This window comes from Carcharhinus amblyrhynchos, unplaced genomic scaffold (genome assembly GCF_965287045.1).
Source record: "Carcharhinus amblyrhynchos unplaced genomic scaffold, sCarAmb.v2.hapA scaffold_375, whole genome shotgun sequence".
NCBI lineage: Eukaryota > Metazoa > Chordata > Chondrichthyes > Carcharhiniformes > Carcharhinidae > Carcharhinus > Carcharhinus amblyrhynchos.
Genome location: NW_027650115.1, coordinates 51,253 through 71,155, shown reverse-complemented (window position 1 = coordinate 71,155; position 19,903 = coordinate 51,253). Strand labels below are relative to the sequence as shown.

General features: G+C 47.7%; 2 protein-coding genes across 2 annotated transcripts in view; one reads left to right on the top strand and one right to left on the bottom strand.

Moving 5' to 3' along the window:
• The first annotated feature begins 29 nt into the window (after positions 1-29).
• The window catches only part of LOC145339275 (properdin-like), a 41,461-nt gene continuing 21,587 nt past the window's right edge, over positions 30-19,903 (top strand). Inside the window, exons 1-6 of the mRNA XM_080183688.1 lie at positions 30-101; positions 1,229-1,379; positions 15,896-16,056; positions 16,489-16,659; positions 18,242-18,439; positions 19,116-19,289. Of these exons, the coding sequence (XP_080039814.1) occupies positions 44-101; positions 1,229-1,379; positions 15,896-16,056; positions 16,489-16,659; positions 18,242-18,439; positions 19,116-19,289 (913 nt within the window). The 5' untranslated portion in view covers positions 30-43. The remainder of the gene's footprint in view (positions 102-1,228; positions 1,380-15,895; positions 16,057-16,488; positions 16,660-18,241; positions 18,440-19,115; positions 19,290-19,903) is intronic.
• On the bottom strand, positions 4,067-6,729 carry LOC145339271 (cold-inducible RNA-binding protein B-like). Its single transcript, XM_080183684.1, has 2 exons — positions 6,606-6,729; positions 4,067-4,410 (listed from the first exon to the last, which is right to left on the bottom strand). Exons 1-2 carry the CDS (start codon positions 6,727-6,729, stop codon positions 4,067-4,069), a joined length of 468 nt encoding a protein of 155 aa, XP_080039810.1.

Below are 19,903 nucleotides of genomic sequence, written 5' to 3'. Positions count from 1 at the left end.
CACCATCGCCAGTCAGAGCCTGAGGCAGTTCCCAAACTCCAACATGAACAACAGGATCCGGCTGCTTATCACCATCCTCTGTCTCCTGACCACAGCCACAGGTACCAGTGTTCAGTGTGTTCCTAAAATTCAGTGTGGTGTCAGAGATAGCCCCACAGAGAGAGAGAGGGCAGGATTTTATAGCCTCACCCATCCCAAAACTGTAAAATCTCACCCGAGGTCAACAGACCTCCTCAATGTCTGCCCCTCGTCTGCTCCAATATCTGTGGCAGGCAGAACAGTAAAATTCCGGCCAGTGTCTGTCTGAGATAGTGCTTGTTCAGACACTGTCTGCACCCGTGCGCTGCAGCCGTGCCTGCCCGGCGACGGTGCGGTGCAGCCGTGCCTGCCCGGCGACGGTGCGGTGCAGCCGTGCCTGCCCGGCGACGGTGCGGTGCAGCCGTGCCTGCCCGGCGACGGTGCGGTGCAGCCGTGCCTGCCCGGCGACGGTGCGGTGCAGCCGTGCCTGCCCGGCGACGGTGCGGTGCAGCCGTGCCTGCCCGGCGACGGTGCGCTGCAGCCGTGCCCGCCCGGCGACGGTGCGCTGCAGCCGTGCCCGCCCGGCGACGGTGCGCTGCAGCCGTGCCCGCCCGGCGACGGTGCGCTGCAGCCGTGCCCGCCCGGCGACGGTGCGCTGCAGCCGTGCCCGCCCGGCGACGGTGCGCTGCAGCCGTGCCCGCCCGGCGACCGTGCGGTGCAGCCGTGCCTGCCCGGCGACCGTGCGCTGCAGCCGTGCCTGCCCGGCGACGGTGCGCTGCAGCCGTGCCCCCCCGGCGACGGTGCGCTGCAGCCGTGCCCGCCCGGCGACGGTGCGCTGCAGCCGTGCCCGCCCGGCGACCGTGCGCTGCAGCCGTGCCCGCCCGGCGACGGTGCGCTGCAGCCGTGCCCGCCCGGCGACCGTGCGCTGCAGCCGTGCCTGCCCGGCGACAGTGCGCTGCAGCCGTGCCTGCCCGGCGACCGTGCGCTGCAGCCGTGCCTGCCCGGCGACCGTGCGCTGCAGCCGTGCCTGCCCGGCGACCGTGCGCTGCAGCCGTGCCTGCCCGGCGACGGTGCGCTACCTGTATCTACAGTGTTAATGGTCAGCATAGAGGCTTCCCTAGTTACTGTTTATTCCTCCTCCACTGAACCACTCTGTTAGCAAGCTTGCCAGAGTCAGTGCAAGGTGCTTTAATAATCTGTCCTGTGTCAGAGGCAGTAGAGGTGAGCTGTTTCAGTGGAGTGGACAGTCAGACAGGGAGGTGTGTCGATCTGATTGGACCTGGCATTGAACAAGAGGATTGTTGTCTGAATATCAACTACTGCTTTCAGCTGGAAGAAGGTGGGATCTCACACTCCTGCAGGTGAGTCACACACGCAAACTATTTCTCCCAATCCCAAGCTGTACCCGTCCTGGAAGGATTAAAATGTATTTTTATTGATGATTTTTCATTTTAATAATATATGTCAATATCTGGTACATCACAGCATAATCATACTTCCAAATGTTTCATAGTGAGGAGATACCAGAATAACAGCGTACAGCCATGAATAACCACTCCAAATTTCCGTCCAATTCGATTTTCAAGTTTGCTGACAACACCACCCTAGTGGGTTGGATCTCAAACAATGATGAGACAGAGTACAGGAAAGAGACAGAGAATCTGGTGAACTGGTGCGGTGACAATAATCTCTCCCTCAAAGTTATCAAAACAAAGGAGCTAGTCATCAACTTCAGGAAGCGTAAAGAAGAACATGCCCCTGTCTACATCAACGGGAATGAAGCGCAAATGGTTGAGAGCTTCAAGTTTTTAGGTGTCCTGGTCCATCCATGCTGACGATATAGTTGAGAAAGCCCGCAACACCTCTACTTTCTCAGGAGGCTGAAGAAATTTGCATGTCCACTAGGATTCTCACCAACTTTTATAGTTACACCATAGAAAGCATTCTCTCTGGTTGTATCACCAGATACCAGATAGCTTTGGTATGTCTCATGCTCTGACCAACATGGCAAGAAACTACAAAGGGTCATGAATGTAGCCCAGTCCATCACTCAAACTAGTCTCCCATCCATCGACTGTTGTGCCTGCCGCCCAGCCTGTTTTAACCCTTACACGGTGGACAAAGAATTGCGAGTAGATCACCCACTCAACCAACAATAAGTTACAGAAAATACTAAAGTTCAAGTCCAATACTAGACCTTGACTTAATTTTGTGTGACTGGCAAGTACCCAAGCAGATATTGGCCGTTATCTGTGTGCTGGTGTCTCATCCTCTGCCTAGTCTGATCCTTTGGTCCAGATGTTCTGGTCTGGCACTCTGCCTCTGGTCTTCCTCCTTTCTTGGGTGTGGTGGTTCTCCTCGCGCTGATTGTTGCTGGCAATGGTCACCGTTGTTGTAGCTTGTTCGTGAGGTTAGAGAGAGAGATAGAGCTTCTGTTGTGCAACATCTTTTAGCCCCTCCTTGGTGTTGTGTCCTTTTTTAGGTGTTCTCTTGATTCTTGTCAGTCAATCGATCAAGGCTTGATCACCCAGGTTGCTAAGAGTCCAATCAGGTGCTGCCACAAACATCTCTGGATGTGTACCTAATGGCCATGCCTGTAGGTGCTGGGGACACATAGGCACATACCTCCCTCCCAAATAAGGGGTTAAGACTCCCCTTTGGCAAACAAATCTGTTTGACCAGACAGTGTCCATTATCTTTTGGATGGTCTATTTCCTGTGTATTCAGTCATCAGAGCTGCAGCCTGTTTATCTCTGTCTTTTAGGCTGCAGCCTGTCGATTTAGTTCTTACCTAATTCTCCCAGAGTGCTTTACAAATCACCATTTTAGGTGGCCAATTTGGCCATAGTTACCCCTGCCCTTTGAACCTGAATGTGAAGCGTGATGAATCACAAACTCAGGACCAGTGTCTGCTAGGAATTCCCCAGTCACTCAACAGTCGAGCAAGGCCAAAGAATTGGCATGCACAGTAGTGATACATCCCTACAATATATTTACATTCCAGAAGCTGCAGACAGCAAACATTCTGCTGTTAACCATGAATTACAAATAACCACACATTCTAAAACAAAATCATTATAACAAGCCAATTACAAACAACCAAACATTCAAAAAAACATTACAATAAGTATTCGCGAGTCTGGGGTATGTTCAATGTTAAGATTTTCAACTGCCTATTAGTGCAAAGTGCAATCCGGCGGGTTCTCTGTAAACATTCTGCTAATGAATTAGAGGGGACAGTGATTCGAGGGCGGACCCCACGTCTGGTCGTTGTCAAACTACAAATAGACAGGATACGAAAAGTTCATCTTGCTTGGGGTGTCCTGCGTGCTTATCCTGATAAGTCCAATGAGGTAGATCCTAAGTTGCATCTATGTCGTCGTCCGTTGTTATCCTGACGAGATCAATGTAATTTCTGTTGTTGTCGCATCTAATATTTGATGTATATACATGTACTTACTGTCCATGCCCTCCCCGTTTTTATTTCTGAAGCTGCATTATATTCAGATAATCCACTGACAAAAGATTTGACTCCCAAGTGGCAATGTTCTGTTCAAAGGACTGTGCCAGCTGATGAAAGTACAAAAAATGACATTTGGTTTTTAAAAAACAGTATATGGTTTTCAAGAAATGAGTTTGTTTTCAGAGTCTTGCAATAAGTTACATGAAAATGCTGTTGTGTAGGGAGATCTTTCATTAGTTTTCATTGGCAAGGAAAATGACTCAAAAGTAACTGGGAACATTGCTGGCAATATTCAACTTGCGGTCTCAATCCCTTGACAGACATTCCATGCCAATTTTACAAGTGAAGACATTTAAATACATTAAAAGCCACACGGCTTTTAATTACTGAAATGTTCAATCCTCATAAAGAGTTAACTGAGTCAACAACTGGATAACAAGATTAATCATGGTGAAAACCGTTTTCTAACATTTTAGCATAAAGGCAAATTTCATCAGATACTGTTTTCTGCGGTTCCAGGAGCCATTTTAGGAACAAGATGGGAGGTTGATCCTGAATCTGGCAGAAATGCTTCTCTTGCTTTGATCAGTCAGTGTTCCTGTATAAGCGGCCTCCATAACCACCATCACCACTGTAGAAGTATCCATCTTGGCCTTTGCGTCCACCCGAATAGCTATCCCGGTCTCCTGGATTAAACTGGCCTCTGCCACTATAGCTTCCTCTCCTGCCACTATCCCAATAGCCACCTCCTCTCCTGCGTCCACTGTTACTGTAGCCACCTCTGCCTTGATCATACCCGCGGCTGCCTCCAGACCTTTTCCTGGCATGACCCACCTGGATCTGGTGCCCATCGAGGGATTTTCTGTTCATCGCCTGCAGTGCGTCCCTGGCGTCCTCTGGGTTTTTGAAACCGTGGGACAACCTGGTGTCTTTTGTCTGTAATCACTTTGTTTGAATAGAGGGGAGTACGGTAGGATGAGAGAAGAATTGGCGAATGTGGACTGGGGGAGCGCATTGGAGGGAGGGTCTGCTGACGAGCAGTGGAGGATCTTTAAGGAGATCTTTCTTGGTGCTCAGTGGAAATTTATTCCGATGGTCAAAAAGGACAGTAGGAGGAGAGGTAATAAGCCATGGATAATGAAGGAGGTGAAGGAAAGTGTTAAATTAAAAGCGGAGGAATTTAGAGTAGCTAAGAGTAGTGGGCGAGAAGAGGATTGGGAGAGGTTTAAATGTCAACAAACATTGACAAAGAAGTTGATAAAGAAGGGTAGGAGAAACTATGAAGCTGGGCTAGTGCTTAATATAAAAAAGGATAGCAAGAGTTTTTATAAATATATAAAAAGGAAGAGGCTGGCTAGGGTGAACGTTGGTCCTTTAGAGGATGAGAAAGGGGACCTAGTGGTAGGGGATGGGGATATGGCTAAGGTATTGAATAACTTTTTTGTTTCTGTCTTCACGGAGGAGGACGTGAATAATTTGCCGGGTGTTAGTGATGGAAAGGTGGTAGGACTGGAGGGTCTTAATGACATTACTGTTACTAGAGAGGCGGTGCTCGACAGACTGGAGGGGCTGATTGTGGACAAGTCCTCAGGACCAGATGGAATGCATCCAAGGGTTCTGAAAGAAATGGCGGAGGTGATAGTGGATGCCTTGGTGGTTATTTTCCAGACGTCGCTGGATTCCGAGGAAGTGCCGGAGGATTGGAAAACGGCTAATGTTACGCTGTTGTTTAAGAAGGGTGGCAGGCAAAAGGCGGGGAATTATAGGCCGGTTAGTTTAACGTCTGTTGTAGGTAAGATGTTAGAATCCGTCATTAAGGAGGAAATTGCGAGGCATCTTGAAGGGAATTGCTTGATAGAGCAGACGCAGCACGGTTTCATTAAAGGGAAGTCGTGTCTGACAAATTTACTGGAGTTCTATGAGGATGTGTCTAGGGCGGTGGATAGAGGAGAGCCGGTGGATGTGGTCTTTCTGGATTTTCAGAAGGCGTTTGACAAAGTACCTCACAAGAGGTTATTGCAGAAAGTCGAGGGACATGGACTTGGAGGTAGGGTGTTAGCGTGGATAGAGGACTGGTTGTCAAATAGGAGGCAGAGAGTGGGGGTCAACGGGTGCTATTCGGATTGGCGGATGGTGACTAGTGGAGTGCCCCAGGTGTCGGTGCTGGGGCCTCAGCTTTTTACCATTTATATAGATGATCTGGAGGAGGGAACCGAGTGTAGGGTGTCGAAATTTGCTGATGACACCAAGATTGGGGGAACGGCGAATTGTGCGGAGGGTGTGGAGAGTCTGCAGAAGGATCTAGATAGGCTGGGCAAATGGGCCAGGAAATGGCAAATGGAATTTAATGTTGGCAAGCGTGAGGTGGTCCACTTTGGTAGGAATAATGGTAGGAAGGACTATTACTTACGTGGCGAAAAACTGCAGCAGGCGACGGTGCAGAGGGACCTCGGGGTCCTTGTGCATGAGTCGCAAAAACCCAGCTTGCAGGTGCAGCAGGTGGTCAGGAAGGCGAATGGGATGCTGGCCTTCATAGCGAGGGGGTTTGAATATAAAAGTAGGGAGGTCTTGCTGCAGCTGTATAGGGCATTGGTGAGGCCGCAGCTGGAGTACTGTGTGCAGTTTTGGGCGCCGCACCTGCGCAAAGATATTTTGGCCTTGGAGGGAGTGCAGAGGAGGTTTACTAGGCTGATACCGGAGTTGAGAGGCTGAATAAACTAGGCTTGTACTCGTTAGAGTTTAGAAGAATGAGGGGAGATCTCATTGAGACGTATAAGATGATGAATGGGATGGATAGGATAGAGGTGGAGAGACTCTTCCCGCTCAAAAAAGACGGTGGGACTAGGGGGCACAGCCTCAAGATAAAGGGGAGGCGGTTTAGAACGGAGTTGAGGAGGAACTTCTTCACTCAAAGGGTGGTGAATCTCTGGAATTCTCTGCCCGTTGAAGTGGTGGAGGCTGCCTCGCTAAATATTTTTAAGACGCGGGTTGATGGGTTTTTGATAAGTGAGGGGATTAAGGGTTATGGGGAGGGGGCGGGAATGTGGAACTGAGCCACGACAGATCAGCCATGATCTTATTGAATGGCGGGGCAGGCTCGAAGGGCTAGATGGCCTACTCCTGCTCCTATTTCTTATGTTCTTATGTACCTCAGAGATCTGCCCGTTCTTGGAGAAAACCTCGTCCAGGGACTGCTCATTTATGTTGAAGTTCAGGACACCAACAAATAGCTTTCCTGTTTCAGTCATGGTGGCGGGATTGCTGCACACACGAGTATATGAAGCTCTAGGAGCTGGCCTATCTGGTAGAGCTGGTGGTCTTGGGGACCGTGTATGTGGTGGCGGGGGTCTCTTACAATCTCCGGCAAAGTGTCCTGGTTGCCCAAAATTAAAACCTGTCCCTCTGTCTCAATCCGAAGCTGCTGTGTAAGGTGGAACCTCTCTAGTGTTGGTGATCCTCTCTACCCTCGTTCCTCCATACTCGATCCTGGCTAGCCCTCATTGGAAGCAGAATCGCCTCCCTTTCCGACCATGACATTGGGGCTCCCTGAATTTCCTGTTCCCAGACTCGAGCTAACCGTCGGAGGATCCATGCTTCATTGTGTGTGGTCTCTGCGGGGTCAAAATTAGCTCAGGCTTTCTTTCCTTCCTCTGGTGTGTGAGACTAATGTCCTAGCCCATCTGGATGAATCAGTTTCATTTAATCTAGCCCAATCTAATTCCCCAGATACTCCTGTGAAGTGGATCCATAAACGACCAGCAAAGGCAGTCAGATGTTCCCCTTTCCTCTGTCTACATTTATTTAACCCATCTACAGGATTCCCTTTATTAAACCCTTCTGTGGTCAACATCACTTCCTTAATTTTGTTTAAGGTTCCTTCCCTGACATTTTGAGGGGCTGGCAGAGCAGACCATACAGACTTGCTTAAGCACACGACTATGGGGACATAGGGAAATCTCAAACAATGATTAAAACCAGCATCCTAATACCATAGCATTTGAGGAACTTTATACAAGGGTCTTAATTGATTGCATAGGGTCTCTCCTAAAACGAAAAGTGGGGATCAATATCTATTGACTATAACGGATTTGCCTACTAGGTTTCCAGAGGCCATTCCAATACACAGTCTTACAGCTTAAAGGATTATAGAGGAGTTGGTTAAAACTTTTACTAGATATGGACTACCCACAGAAATACAATCAGATCAAGGATCAAATTTTACATCAAACTTATTCAAGGAGGTTATGGATAGTTTAGTAGTAAAACAATTTAAATCAACTGCGTACCATCCAGAATTGCAGGGAGCGTTAGAACTATGACATCAAACTTTAAAGATATTGTTGAGGGTTTATTGTCAAGATTATCCAGAGGATTAGGATAAAGGAATTCCATTTGTATTTCCTGGGATGCACCTAATGAGTCAACAAATTTCTGTTCATTTGAACTGATTTTTGGTCAAGGGGTAAGAGGACCACTGAAATTGATTAATGAGAAATTGGTGAGTCAGCATTCTGAGACCACATTATTGGACTGAGATTCTGGGGAATCTCATTAATAGATTGAATAGGGCTGGTGAATTGGTTAGACAGCATTTAAAATTATACAGCATGTGATGAAACAGGAAGCGCACATCGCTTTATGAATGGGGATAAAGGTTTAATATTACTACCAGTGGTAGGTGAACCTTTTAAAAACAAAGTTTAGTGGGCCTGATTTCACTCCTTTCCTTTGAAAGGAAATTGAGTTAAATCATTTAATAAGGATGAAAGGAAAACTCAGTGTGTCATGTGAAGAAGCTCAAACGGTATTTTGCTGGAGAAGGAAAGCAGAAGGAGGACGTGTTAGCGTTCACAACTCAGAGTGAAGAACCAAAGCCAGATAGTTTTGAATTTTTCATTCCTCACATTAGATCGGACAACAAGCATGTAATCAGAAATTGGGATTATTGATCTCAAGTTCTCCAGAGGAAACTCAAAATGACCTGAAAGAGTCATCAAAAATCACACGGAGAGATATGTGGGGATAAGCTGTGAAGTACTAAAATAATTGTGAATGAGATTGTTGCAGAAAATGTTGTGAGCAATGTCTGTGTAGACTTAATCCTCTGAAGTTGGTGCACATTAGGAAGGAGAAGTTGATATTTGCTCAGTCTGAGATGCAATAGTTGAAAGTGTTGATCAGTTATGTAAAGGTGGGGAAGGAGAATCAGTTAGAGGACAATGATGTGAATGAGAAATGTGAGCAGGTACAGGGATAGATGCAAAGGAAGCTGTTCCTGAGTGGTTGAATTTACCTGAAAACAAACCACAATATTGTCACACACAGCTCATAACCTATTTCAAGAAAAATGTGGAGGAATCAACAGTCAGGTGTGTTCTCATGATGCAGATTGAGGAGCAGAAGTATTGTACTACTGCAGATCAAAGAAAAGGACAACAAAGTGAAATGAGACTGTTGAAAATATACCATCATTTGAAATGAACTGCTGGGATAATAAATCTGTAGTTTGCACAAACATGGATACCCAGTGAAACATTACTGTTCACAACTCGTGTTCAAGTAAATTACAATGGTTTTCACAGCAGCATAACTGAATGATCTTTAAAACTATGGTTGCAAGGGTTCTGACACCAAGAAAAACAATCTGCTCTGTGTCTTTGCCAAAGAGTGTGCAGAAAATGATGGTTCAGATCCAGAGCAGACAAAGGAATCAAACTGCTTGACAGAGGAGCTAAGCCCAGTAAACAAGAAATGAAGAGACCTTTCTGAATGGCCTTGCCTACACACATAAAGCTTTACCCTCCTGATCCTGCTGAGCTCTCTGAGGACGTTACCAAAGTTAATTTATCACCATAATGACAAAATGGAGCTCGGATTTGGAATCGAAGTGAGATTAAGGACTGAAGGAGAATTTTGAAGAAGAGTGAACAGCAACGTGTCACGAAAAGAAAATGTTTGACGGTGGAAGACAAAGACTGAAATAGACTACTACTGATATGTTTGCTTGATTTGATAAAATTATATATAGATATATATCTATTGTAGAATGCTAGTAGTGTGAAACTAAAAGGTTTTGAATTATGAAGCCATCTTGGAATGTTAATGGTTCATTTTTTGTTCTTAAGTAGGGAGGTGCGATGATACTGTGCCTTTAAAACTATATTTTAATCATGTCTCTCTGCAGTATGTTTCCAGCAGTCCTTGGCATTTTGTCAGAGCTGTGTTGTCTGCAGCTGGCGTCCTCTATTGTTACTGAAGCAGTATAATTGACAGCATATTTCTTTTAATCTGAACTAATGCAGTGTTCTGTTGTTTTACTGTGCCCCTTGGATTGCAGAGTAGAGCTTGATTGGAATAATTGACAGGTGGGATCATATGACTGGGGAAGTTATGTTTTCACAGAGAATTCCAACTCAGCTTTTCAGATACTGTTTTGGAAACTGCAGAGAGAGGACTTGGGGGATTTCAATCTACATATTGATTGGTCGACCCATGTTGGACGCGGTGGGCTCGAGGAGGAGTTCTTGGAATGCTGCCGGGATAGTTTCCTTGAACAGTGTGTGTTGGAGCCGACGAGGGAGCGAGCTATCTTGGATCTGGTGTTATGTAATGAGGCGGGTAGAATCAGGGACCTTGCGGTGAAGGATCCTCTTGGGGAGAGTGATCATTGTATGCTGGAGTTTCTGGTGCAGATGGAGGAGGAGAAAGTGGGTTCCCGGACACGTGTCCTTTGTTTGAACAGAGGGGAGTATGGTAGGATGAGAGAGGAATTGGCGAATGTGGACTGGGGGAGCGCGTTGGAAGGTAGGTCTGCTGAGGAGCAGTGGAGGATTTTTAAGGAGATCTTTCTTGGTGCTCAGCAGAAATTTATTCCGATGGTCAAAAAGGACCGTAGGAGGAGAGGTAATAAGCCGTGGATAACGAAGGAGGTGAAGGAAAGTGTTAAATTAAAAGTGGAGGCATTTAGAGTAGCTAAGAGTAGTGGGCGAGAAGAGGATTGGGAGAGGTTTGAATGTCAACAAAGATTGACAAAGAAATTGATAAAGAAGGGTAGGAGAAACTATGAAGCTGGGCTAGTGCTTAATATAAAAAAGGATAGCAAGAGTTTTTATAAGTATATAAAAAGGAAGAGGCTGGCTAGGGTGAACGTTGGACCCTTAGAGGATGAGAAGGGGGACTTAGTGGTAGGGGATGGGGAAATGGCTGAGGTCTTGAATAACTTTTTTGTTTCGGTCTTCACGGAGGAGGACGTGAATAATTTGCCGGGTGTTAGAGATGGAAAGGTGGTAGGACTGGAGGGTCTCAATGACATTACTGTTACTAGAGAGGTGGTGCTCGACAGACTGGAGGGGCTGATTGTGGACAAGTCCCCAGGACCGGATGGAATGCATCCAAGGGTTCTGAAAGAAATGGCGGAGGTGATAGTGGATGCCTTGGTGGTTATTTTCCAGACGTCGCTGGATTCCGGGGAAGTGCCGGAAGATTGGAAAGCAGCTAATGTTACGCTGTTGTTTAAGAAGGGTGGCAGGCAAAAGGCAGGGAATTATAGGCCGGTTAATTTAACGTCTGTTGTAGGTAAAATGTTAGAATCCGTCATCAAGGAGGAAATAGCGAGGCATCTTGAGGGGAATTGCTTGATAGAGCAGACGCAGCACGGTTTCGTTAAGGGGAAGTCGTGTCTGACAAATTTACTGGAGTTCTATGAGGATGTGTCTAGGGCGGTGGATAGAGGAGAGCCGGTGGATGTGGTCTTTCTTGATTTTCAGAAGGCATTTGACAAGGTACCTCACAAGAGGTTATTGCAGAAGGTCAGGGGACATGGAGTTGGGGGTAGGGTGTTAGCGTGGATAGAAGACTGGTTGTCAAATAGGAGGCAGAGAGTAGGGGTCAATGGGTGCTATTCAGATTGGCGGTTGGTGACTAGTGGAGTGCCGCAGGGGTCGGTGCTGGGGCCTCAGCTTTTTACCATTTATATAGATGATCTGGAGGAGGGAACCGAGTGTATGGTGTCAAAATTTGCTGATGATACCAAGATTGGTGGAACGGCAAATTGTGCGGAGGGTGTGGAGAGTCTGCAGAAGGATCTAGATAGGTTGGGCGAATGGGCCAGGAACTGGCAAATGGAATTTAATGTTGGCAAGTGCGAGGTGGTCCACTTTGGTAGGAAGGATTATTACTTACGTGGAGAAAAACTGCAGCAGGCAACAGTGCAGAGGGACCTTGGGGTCCTTGTGCATGAGTCGCAAAAACCCAGCTTGCAGGTGCAGCAGGTGGTCAGGAAGGCAAACGGGATACTGGCCTTCATAGCGAGGGGGATTGAATATAAAAGTAGGGAGGTCTTGCTGCGGCTATTTAGGGCATTGGTGAGGCCGCAGCTGGAGTACTGTGTGCAGTTTTGGGTGCCGTACTTACGCAAGGATATTTTGGCCTTGGAGGGAGTGCAGAGAAGGTTTACTAGGCTGATGCCGGAGTTGAGGGGGTTGAGCTATGAGGAGAGGCTGAATAAACTAGGCTTATACTCGTTAGAGTTTAGAAGAATGAGGGGAGATCTCATTGAGACGTATAAGATGATGAATGGGATGGATAGGATAGAGGTGGAGAGACTCTTCCTGCTCAAAAAAGACAGTAGGACTGGGGGCACAGCCTCAAGATAAAGAGGGGGCGGTTTAGAACGGAGTTGAGGAGGAACTTCTTCACTCAAAGGGTGGTGAATCTCTGGAATTCTCTGCCCGTTGATGTGGTGGAGGCTACCTCGCTAAATATTTTTAAGATGCGGGTTGATGGGTTTTTGATAAGAGAGGGGATTAAGGGTTATGGGGAGAGGGCGGGAATGTGGAACTGAGCCACGACAGATCAGCCATGATCTTATTGAATGGCGGGGCAGGCTCGAAGGGCCAGATGGCCTACTCCTGCTCCTATTTCTTATGTTCTTATGTTCTTTTGTTATCCTTCCATGGCTCTGAAGTCTGAAGACTGGGAACTACTAGAGATGTGGTTTACTTTTCCATTTTGCTGTCTTGAGGACATATCCTTCTCTGAAACTGCTAGGATTTCTGTCCATTGGTGTTTAAAGCTGGAAATTTAGTATCATGTGAGCATACTTCAGTTAGTGCCAACTAGTTCTGAAGGGTGTATGCCTATGGGGTATTGCTTTAAAAAATTGGAACAACAGAGATAGCTAGCAGTTAAGAGTTATACTGTGTAATGTTTAAGTACTTTAATTGGTCTAAGTTATGCTAATTCTTTGTTACATTCTAATTGTGTTCTTAAATAGACTGCTAGATAAAAGCTTCCTAATGGGTCACAAATCATGCCTGGAGTTAAACACATTCTGCTCACCAATACAACAATCAAATGTAAAACTTTGGGTCTAGGCTAACTTAACAAAACTATTTGGTGTTTCTGGCCTGAGTCTAACAGCCTGCTCCATCATTTAGTATGTTCGTGACTGATCAAACTCAATAACCTGATCCTGAATTTCCCCCATATCTTTGATCTCCTTCATCCCAAGTGACTTATCTAACTGCTTCTTGAAAACATCAATGTTTTGACTTCAACTACTTTCTGTGGTAGTGACTTCCACTGGCTGACCACTCTGGGTGAAGAAATTTCTCCTTATCTGTCCTAAACGGTCTACCCTGTATCCTCAGACTGACACCCCCACCATCACAAAGATCCCTTCTGCATCTACCCTGTGTAGTCTTATTAGAATTTTATAGATTCCCCCCTTGTTCTTAACTAGTGAATGCAATCCTAACCAACTCAGTCTTAGTCCTGACATCTCAGGAATTGGTCTGGTAAACCCCTGCACCCTCCAGAGCAAGAACATCCTTCCTCAGACAAAGAGAGCAAAACTGCACACAACACTCCAGCTGTGGCCTCATCGGTGCCTTGTATAATTGCAGTAAGACATCTCTGCTCCTGTACTTGAATCCTCTCACTATGAAGGCCAACATGTCATTTCCCTTTTTAACTGCCTGCTGCACTTGCATGCTTACCTTCAGTGGCTGGTGCACAAGGACACCCAGATCCCACTACACATTCCCCCCTTCTAATTTATGACCATTCAGATAATCTGCTGAAGTGGATAACCTCACATTTATCCAAATTATACTGCATAGTTTAGGTTAGAGGGTCATTAGATTAGTTCCACTGGTCGGCGCAACATCGAGGGCTGAAGGGCCTGTACTGCACTGTTATGTTCTATGCACCTGCCATGTATTTGCTGATTCACTCAACTTGTCCAAATCATACTGAAGGATGTCTGCACCCTCCTCAACTCACTCTCCCACCCAGCTTTGTTTCATCTGCAAATGTGGAGATATTACATTTAGTTCCCTCATCTAAATTATTAATATATCTAGGGAATAGCTGGGGTTCCAGCACTATGGTACCCCACTGCCTGCCATTTGGAAAAAGACTCATTAATTACTTTGGTTTTCTGTCTTGTCAACAGTTTCCTACTGTCTCAATACACCAGCCCCAATCCCACGTGCTTTAATTTTACACATTAGGCTGTTATGTGGGATTTTGTCAAAAGTCTTCTGAAAGTCCAAGTAAATCATATCCACTGGCTACCCCTCATCAAATCTACTAGTTGCATCCTCAGAATTCTGGTATTTTGTCCATCATCATTTCCTTTTTGTAAATCCACACTGACTGTGTGATTCTACCAATGTTTTCCAAGTGCTCTGTTGTAAAACCTTGGATAATGGATTCTGGAATTTTCCCAACTGCCAACATCCCTGCCTGAGTCGCTGGACTGGACTGCTCCAAGTGCTGTCCTACAGTGCGTGAGTTCTCGTCATAAACCAGCTGGTTGCCTCCATGCTGTGGAACCGGCTGGTCCCTTTGACCCCTCCCCACTGGCTTTGTTGTTAATATCCAGAGAACCCTCCTGCGTTTCTTCTGGGACAAGCAACTGCACTGGGTCCCTGCTGCGGTTCTGCATTTCCCGCTTGAGGAGGGCGGTCAAGGTCTGGTGTGCCTCCACACTCAGATAGCGACCTTCCATCTCCAGACCCTGCAGAGATACCTTTACGTTGAGTCCCCTCCGTGATGGTGCACCCTGGCGACGTATTTCTTCTGCCAATGGCGTGGCCTCAATTACAACGTGCAGCTCCTGTATATCAATCTGGGGCACGTTTCGACCTCCTTGCAAGAGTTGCCCGTCTTTTCCCAGGACCACCTCACTGCCTGGAACACAGTCGCTTTGCGACGCAGTTCTCCCCCGTCAGAAGTAGCAGCTCTTGTGTGAGAGCCACTGCTCAGGAATCCGCTCCTCCAGCCGTATAACTTCAGGTGGCTGATGGAGAGGGAGGCTGTGGACCAGGATCAGGGATGTGCTGGATGGTGGAGAGGTGGGCTGGATGAGCCCCCGGGTGCTGGCTGAGTGCGCAGGGATGTCCGTCTGGTATGAGGCCAAAGCTATCCAAGACCTTAGGGCAGTCATGCTCGGCCCCGAAAGTGGACACGGTCTTGAGGCGGCGCAGGCGTGCAGTGGGTGAAATAAGGGCCAACATTCCATTACCCTTCCTGATTATCTGCTGTACCTGTGTGCTAGTCTTCTATGTTGCATGCACAAATACCCCCAAGTCCTTTTGTGTTGCAGCTTTTCTTCATTTGAATAATACTCTTTTCTTTTGTTCTCTTTTCCAGAACAAACAACTCACGTTTTCCCACATTATACTCCATGTGTCAGATTTTTGCCCAGTTAACCTAGCAATTGTTTGAGCTTCTCAGTTGTAGCTCAGTAGACACAAGTTCAGCTTCTTCATACACTCTACTCACACACAATTCTCCTTCAAAAACCCAGTGACCCCTGCAGCCTCTTTATATAACAAAGAAATCTCACAACACCAGCCTAAAGTCCAACAGGTTTATTTGTAGCCAAATAAACCTGTTGGATCTTAAGCTGGTATTGTGAGATTTCTTTCTGTTTTACCCAGTCCAATGCCAGCAACTCCACATCATGCCCCTTTTATATATCAGTGACGCCGAATGAATAATTGACATCAAATTAGGACTTAATTGGAAGGTCTGTTAACCCATTTCTAACATCAGTATCTCTTTGTAAATTGTTTGTATCTCTCTTGCACCTTGCCTTTCCATTTCTTTTTGTGTTGTTTGCAATTTGGCTACAGTACTTCCTTCTTCTAAGTCATTAAGATATATTGTGAACAGTCAGCAACCTGAAAAAGAATCCTCTCCCTCCGCTCGCTGTTTCAAGCCCATTTGCCATTTCCAATCACCATCCCACTGATTAATTTTAACTACTGCACTTTTCCAGGTTCTACGTACAATTCTCTGCTCTGCTCCAAGGAGAAGATTCCTTGGGATTTTTCTGATTATGAATGGTATTTGTGATTCTCCATGTGGTATCACATTATTGAGAATGGTTTTGTTACCACCTAGACCAACTACACAGTGGACAGAGTGGACCGGGTGGTCAGCGTGTACGACGACTTGCCGCAATGGCATGCAGCAGCGGTGGCGAACTTGCTTTGGGAGGGGCCAGTGTGCTGGTAATGAAAAACTGCAGACAAGATCCTGCATTGAATACGAATGTTGTGAGGGTGAGTAACCGGGGCCAGGTAAACCCAGGTTAGAGTGCAAGGGTTAGAGACACAGTGTCACTGAGTTGGTGAGTGCCCATAGAATTCGAGATGACTCATTGAATGGGGCTGTGTTTCTGGGCTCCCGGTCTGGGAGTGTGTTTCTGGGCTGCTGGTCGGGGCTGTGTTTCTGGGCTACCGGTCTGGGAGTGTGTTTCTGGGCTGCTGGTCGGGGCTGTGTTTCTGGGCTACCGGTCTGGGAGTGTGTTTCTGGGCTGCTGGTCGGGGCTGTGTTTCTGGGCTACCGGTCTGGGAGTGTGTTTCTGGGCTGCTGGTCGGGGCTGTGTTTCTGGGCTGCCGGTCGGGGCTTCATTTCCTGGATGGTGGGCAGGGCCGTGTTGTGTCCTGCCGTGTGGGTCTGCATTCCAAAGTTCTCTCTGTTCTATGTTTTAGATGATGGTGTGTGGAGTTTGTGGTCTCCCTGGAGCCAGTGTTCAGTCACATGTGCCACTGGTCAGAAGATGCGAAATCGCAGCTGCTCAAACCCTGCTCCTTTGTGTGGGGGCCGATGTCACGGACCTGAGCTGGAGTTTCAATGGTGTGATACCGAACAGATATGCCCCAGTGAGTGTGAATCTTCATTACCCTCCCTTCTCTCTGTCATTCTCTTGCCTGCCCTATCTCATTCTCTCTGAATCTCCTATTCCCTCCTCTCTATATCTCTGTCTCTCTGCCTCCGTATATCCATCAGTCACTTTCACTTGCCTGGGATTTGTCTGCATTTTGTGTTTGGCTCTGTCTGCATATTGCATAGATGTTGGGCTGTTTTGTACAGGTGTTGGAGATTGGGTGTGGGCCTGGGCCTGGTGTTGGAGATTGGGTGTGGGTGTGGGCCTGGGCCTGGTGTTGGAGATTGGGTGTGGGTGTGGGCCTGGGCCTGGTGTTGGAGATTGGGTGTGGGTGTGGGCCTGGGCCTGGTGTTGGAGATTGGGTGTGGGTGTGGGCCTGGGCCTGGTGTTGGAGATTGGGTGTGGGTGTGGGCCTGGGCCTGGTGTTGGAGATTGGGTGTGGGTGTGGGCCTGGGCCTGGTGTTGGAGATTGGGTGTGGGTGTGGGCCTGGGCCTGGTGTTGGAGATTGGGTGTGGGTGTGGGCCTGGGCCTGGTGTTGGAGATTGGGTGTGGGTGTGGGCCTGGGCCTGGTGTTGGAGATTGGGTGTGGGTGTGGGCCTGGGCCAGGTGTTGGAGATTGGGTGTGGGTGTGGGCCTGGGCCTGGTGTTGGAGATTGGGTGTGGGTGTGGGCCTGGGCCTGGTGTTGGAGATTGGGTGTGGATGTTGGCCTGGGCCTGGTGTTGGAGATTGGGTGTGGGTGTGGGCCTGGGCCTGGTGTTGGAGATTGGGTGTGGATGTGGGCCTGGGCCTGGGCCTGGTGTTGGAGATTGTTGGTGCGTGACCTCACACCTTTGTATCTCTTTCTCGACGGAAGAAGGTGGAAGAGAGAATGTCCGGGGTGTGTGGGGTCCTTAATTCTGCTGGTTGCTTTTCCAAGAAGTGGAAAGTGTAGATGGAGTCAATGGATGGGATGCTGATTTGCGTGATGTCTGGGCTACATTCACGACCCTTGCGGTCTTGGGCAGAGCAGGTGCCATACCAACCTGTGATACAACCAGAAAGAATGCTTTATATGGTGCATCTGTAAGTGTTGGTGAGAGTCGTAGTGGACATGCCAAATTTCCTTCATCTCCTGAGAAAGTAGAGGCATTGTTGGGCTTTCTTAATGATAGTGTCAGCATGGAGGGACCAGGACGGGTTATTGGTGATCTGGACACCTAAAAACTTGAAGGTCTCGACCATTTCCACTTCATCCCCGTTGATACAGACAGGTGCATGTTCTCCTTTGCACTTCATGAAGTTGATGACAATCTCCTTTGTTTTACTGACATTGAGGGAGAGATTATTGTCATCGCACCAGTTCACAAGATTCTCTATCTCTTTCCTCTACTCTGTCTCCTCATTGTTTGAGATCCGACCCACTATGATGGTGTCATTGGAGATTGTGTTTGGGCCCTGTGTTTTGTACAGATGTTGGTCTCTGTCACATCCAGCTCTGAGCTCAGTATTTCTATTCAGATGTTGTGGAGAGTTTGGCTGTAGATTCTGCTGTTGTCTATTCGTTGAGTTGCTCTAACCTGCCCTTGTATTTTACAGCTGATGTAACCTGGTCACCCTGGGGAAATTGGGCCTCGTGTAGTCATACCTGTCGAGAGGAAGGATTCGAATTGATTCCGGTCCGAAGGCGAACTCGAGTTTGCAACAAGCCAGTGACTTTTTTCTTTCCAACCATTGACCCATGCCCTGGAAGTGATACAGAAACCAAACCATGTGGTTTCCTACCTGCCTGTCCCAGTGAGTTCCAGCAAATTTACCAATTACTCCTAGGAACTGTCCCACAGGGATAGGAAGGGAAGGGCCCCAGGTGCAGCGACACCATGGGAAGGGCCTCATAGTGTGGGAACACCAAGGGAAGGCTCCATGGCGGAGGGACACCAGGGAGGGACCCTGTGGTGCACCAACACCAGGGGAAGAGCTCCATGGCACAGGGACATTAGGGGAAGAGCCCCACAGTGCAGGGACATTAGGGGAAGGGTCCACAGTGTAGGGACATTAGGGGAAGGGTCCACAGTGCAGGGACATTAAGGGAAGGGCCCACAGTGCAGGGACATTAGGGGAAGGGTCCACAGTGCAGGGACATTAGGGGAAGGGCCCACAGTGCAGGGACATTAGGGGAAGGGCCCACAGTGCAGGACATTAGAGGAAGGGCCCACAGTGCAGGGATATTGGGGGAAGAGCCCACAGTGCAGGGACATTAGGGGAAGGGCCCACAGTGCAGGGACATTAGGGGAAGGGCCCACAGTGCAGGGACATTAGGGGAAGGGCCCACAGTGCAGGGATATTGGGGGAAGGGCCCACAGTGCAGGGACATTAGGGGAAGGGCCCACAGTGCAGGGACATTTGGTCTTTGTCAGTGAATAATTTGGTTCTGGGTTGCTCTCTTTTTCTCTCTCTATCCCTCTGTGTTTAGTTGCAGGGAATTGGGGACCCTGGACTGATGTATCAGAGTGCTCTACAACCTGTGGTATTGGGAGAGTTCGTCAGGGGAGGCGATGTGACCAACCAGCTCCCAAGTATGGTGGCGCTGATTGTCCTGGGATTTCTGTGAAGAATGTTCCCTGCAACACCAAGATCCGTTGTCCAGGTGGGAAGAAGAATGTTGTTCTGTCCATGCAGATGTTGGGGACTGTGTTTTGTGCAGAAGTGGGGTTTGTGGCAGGGATTTTCCCAGCCCGCTGCCCTGCTATGGCCAATCATGAGTCTCCCAGACTTTCTTTTTCATCTAATCAGCCCCGCATCCAAAATTGGTACGGAGCTGATTAACATAATGAAATTTCAATTTCAATATGATTAGCGAGCCGGGGACGTTATTCCCCAGTTGCAACAAGATCTTGATCAATTGGGTCAATGGGCTGACAAATGGCGGATGGAGTTTAATTTAGATAAATGCAAGGTGATGCATTTTGGTAGATTGAACCAGGGCAGGACTTATTCAGTTAATGGTAAGGTGTTGGGGAGAGTTATAGAACAAAGAGATCTAGGGGTACAGGTTGACAGCTCCTTGAAAGTAGAGTCACAGATGGACAGAGTGATGAAGAAGGCATTCGGCATGCTTGGTTTCATTGATCAGAACATTGAATACAGGAGTTGGAACGTCTTGTTGAAGTTAGTATAAGACATTGGTAAGGCCACGCTTGGAATAGTGTGTGCAATTCTGGTCACCCTATTATAGAAAGGATATTATTAAACTAGAAAGAG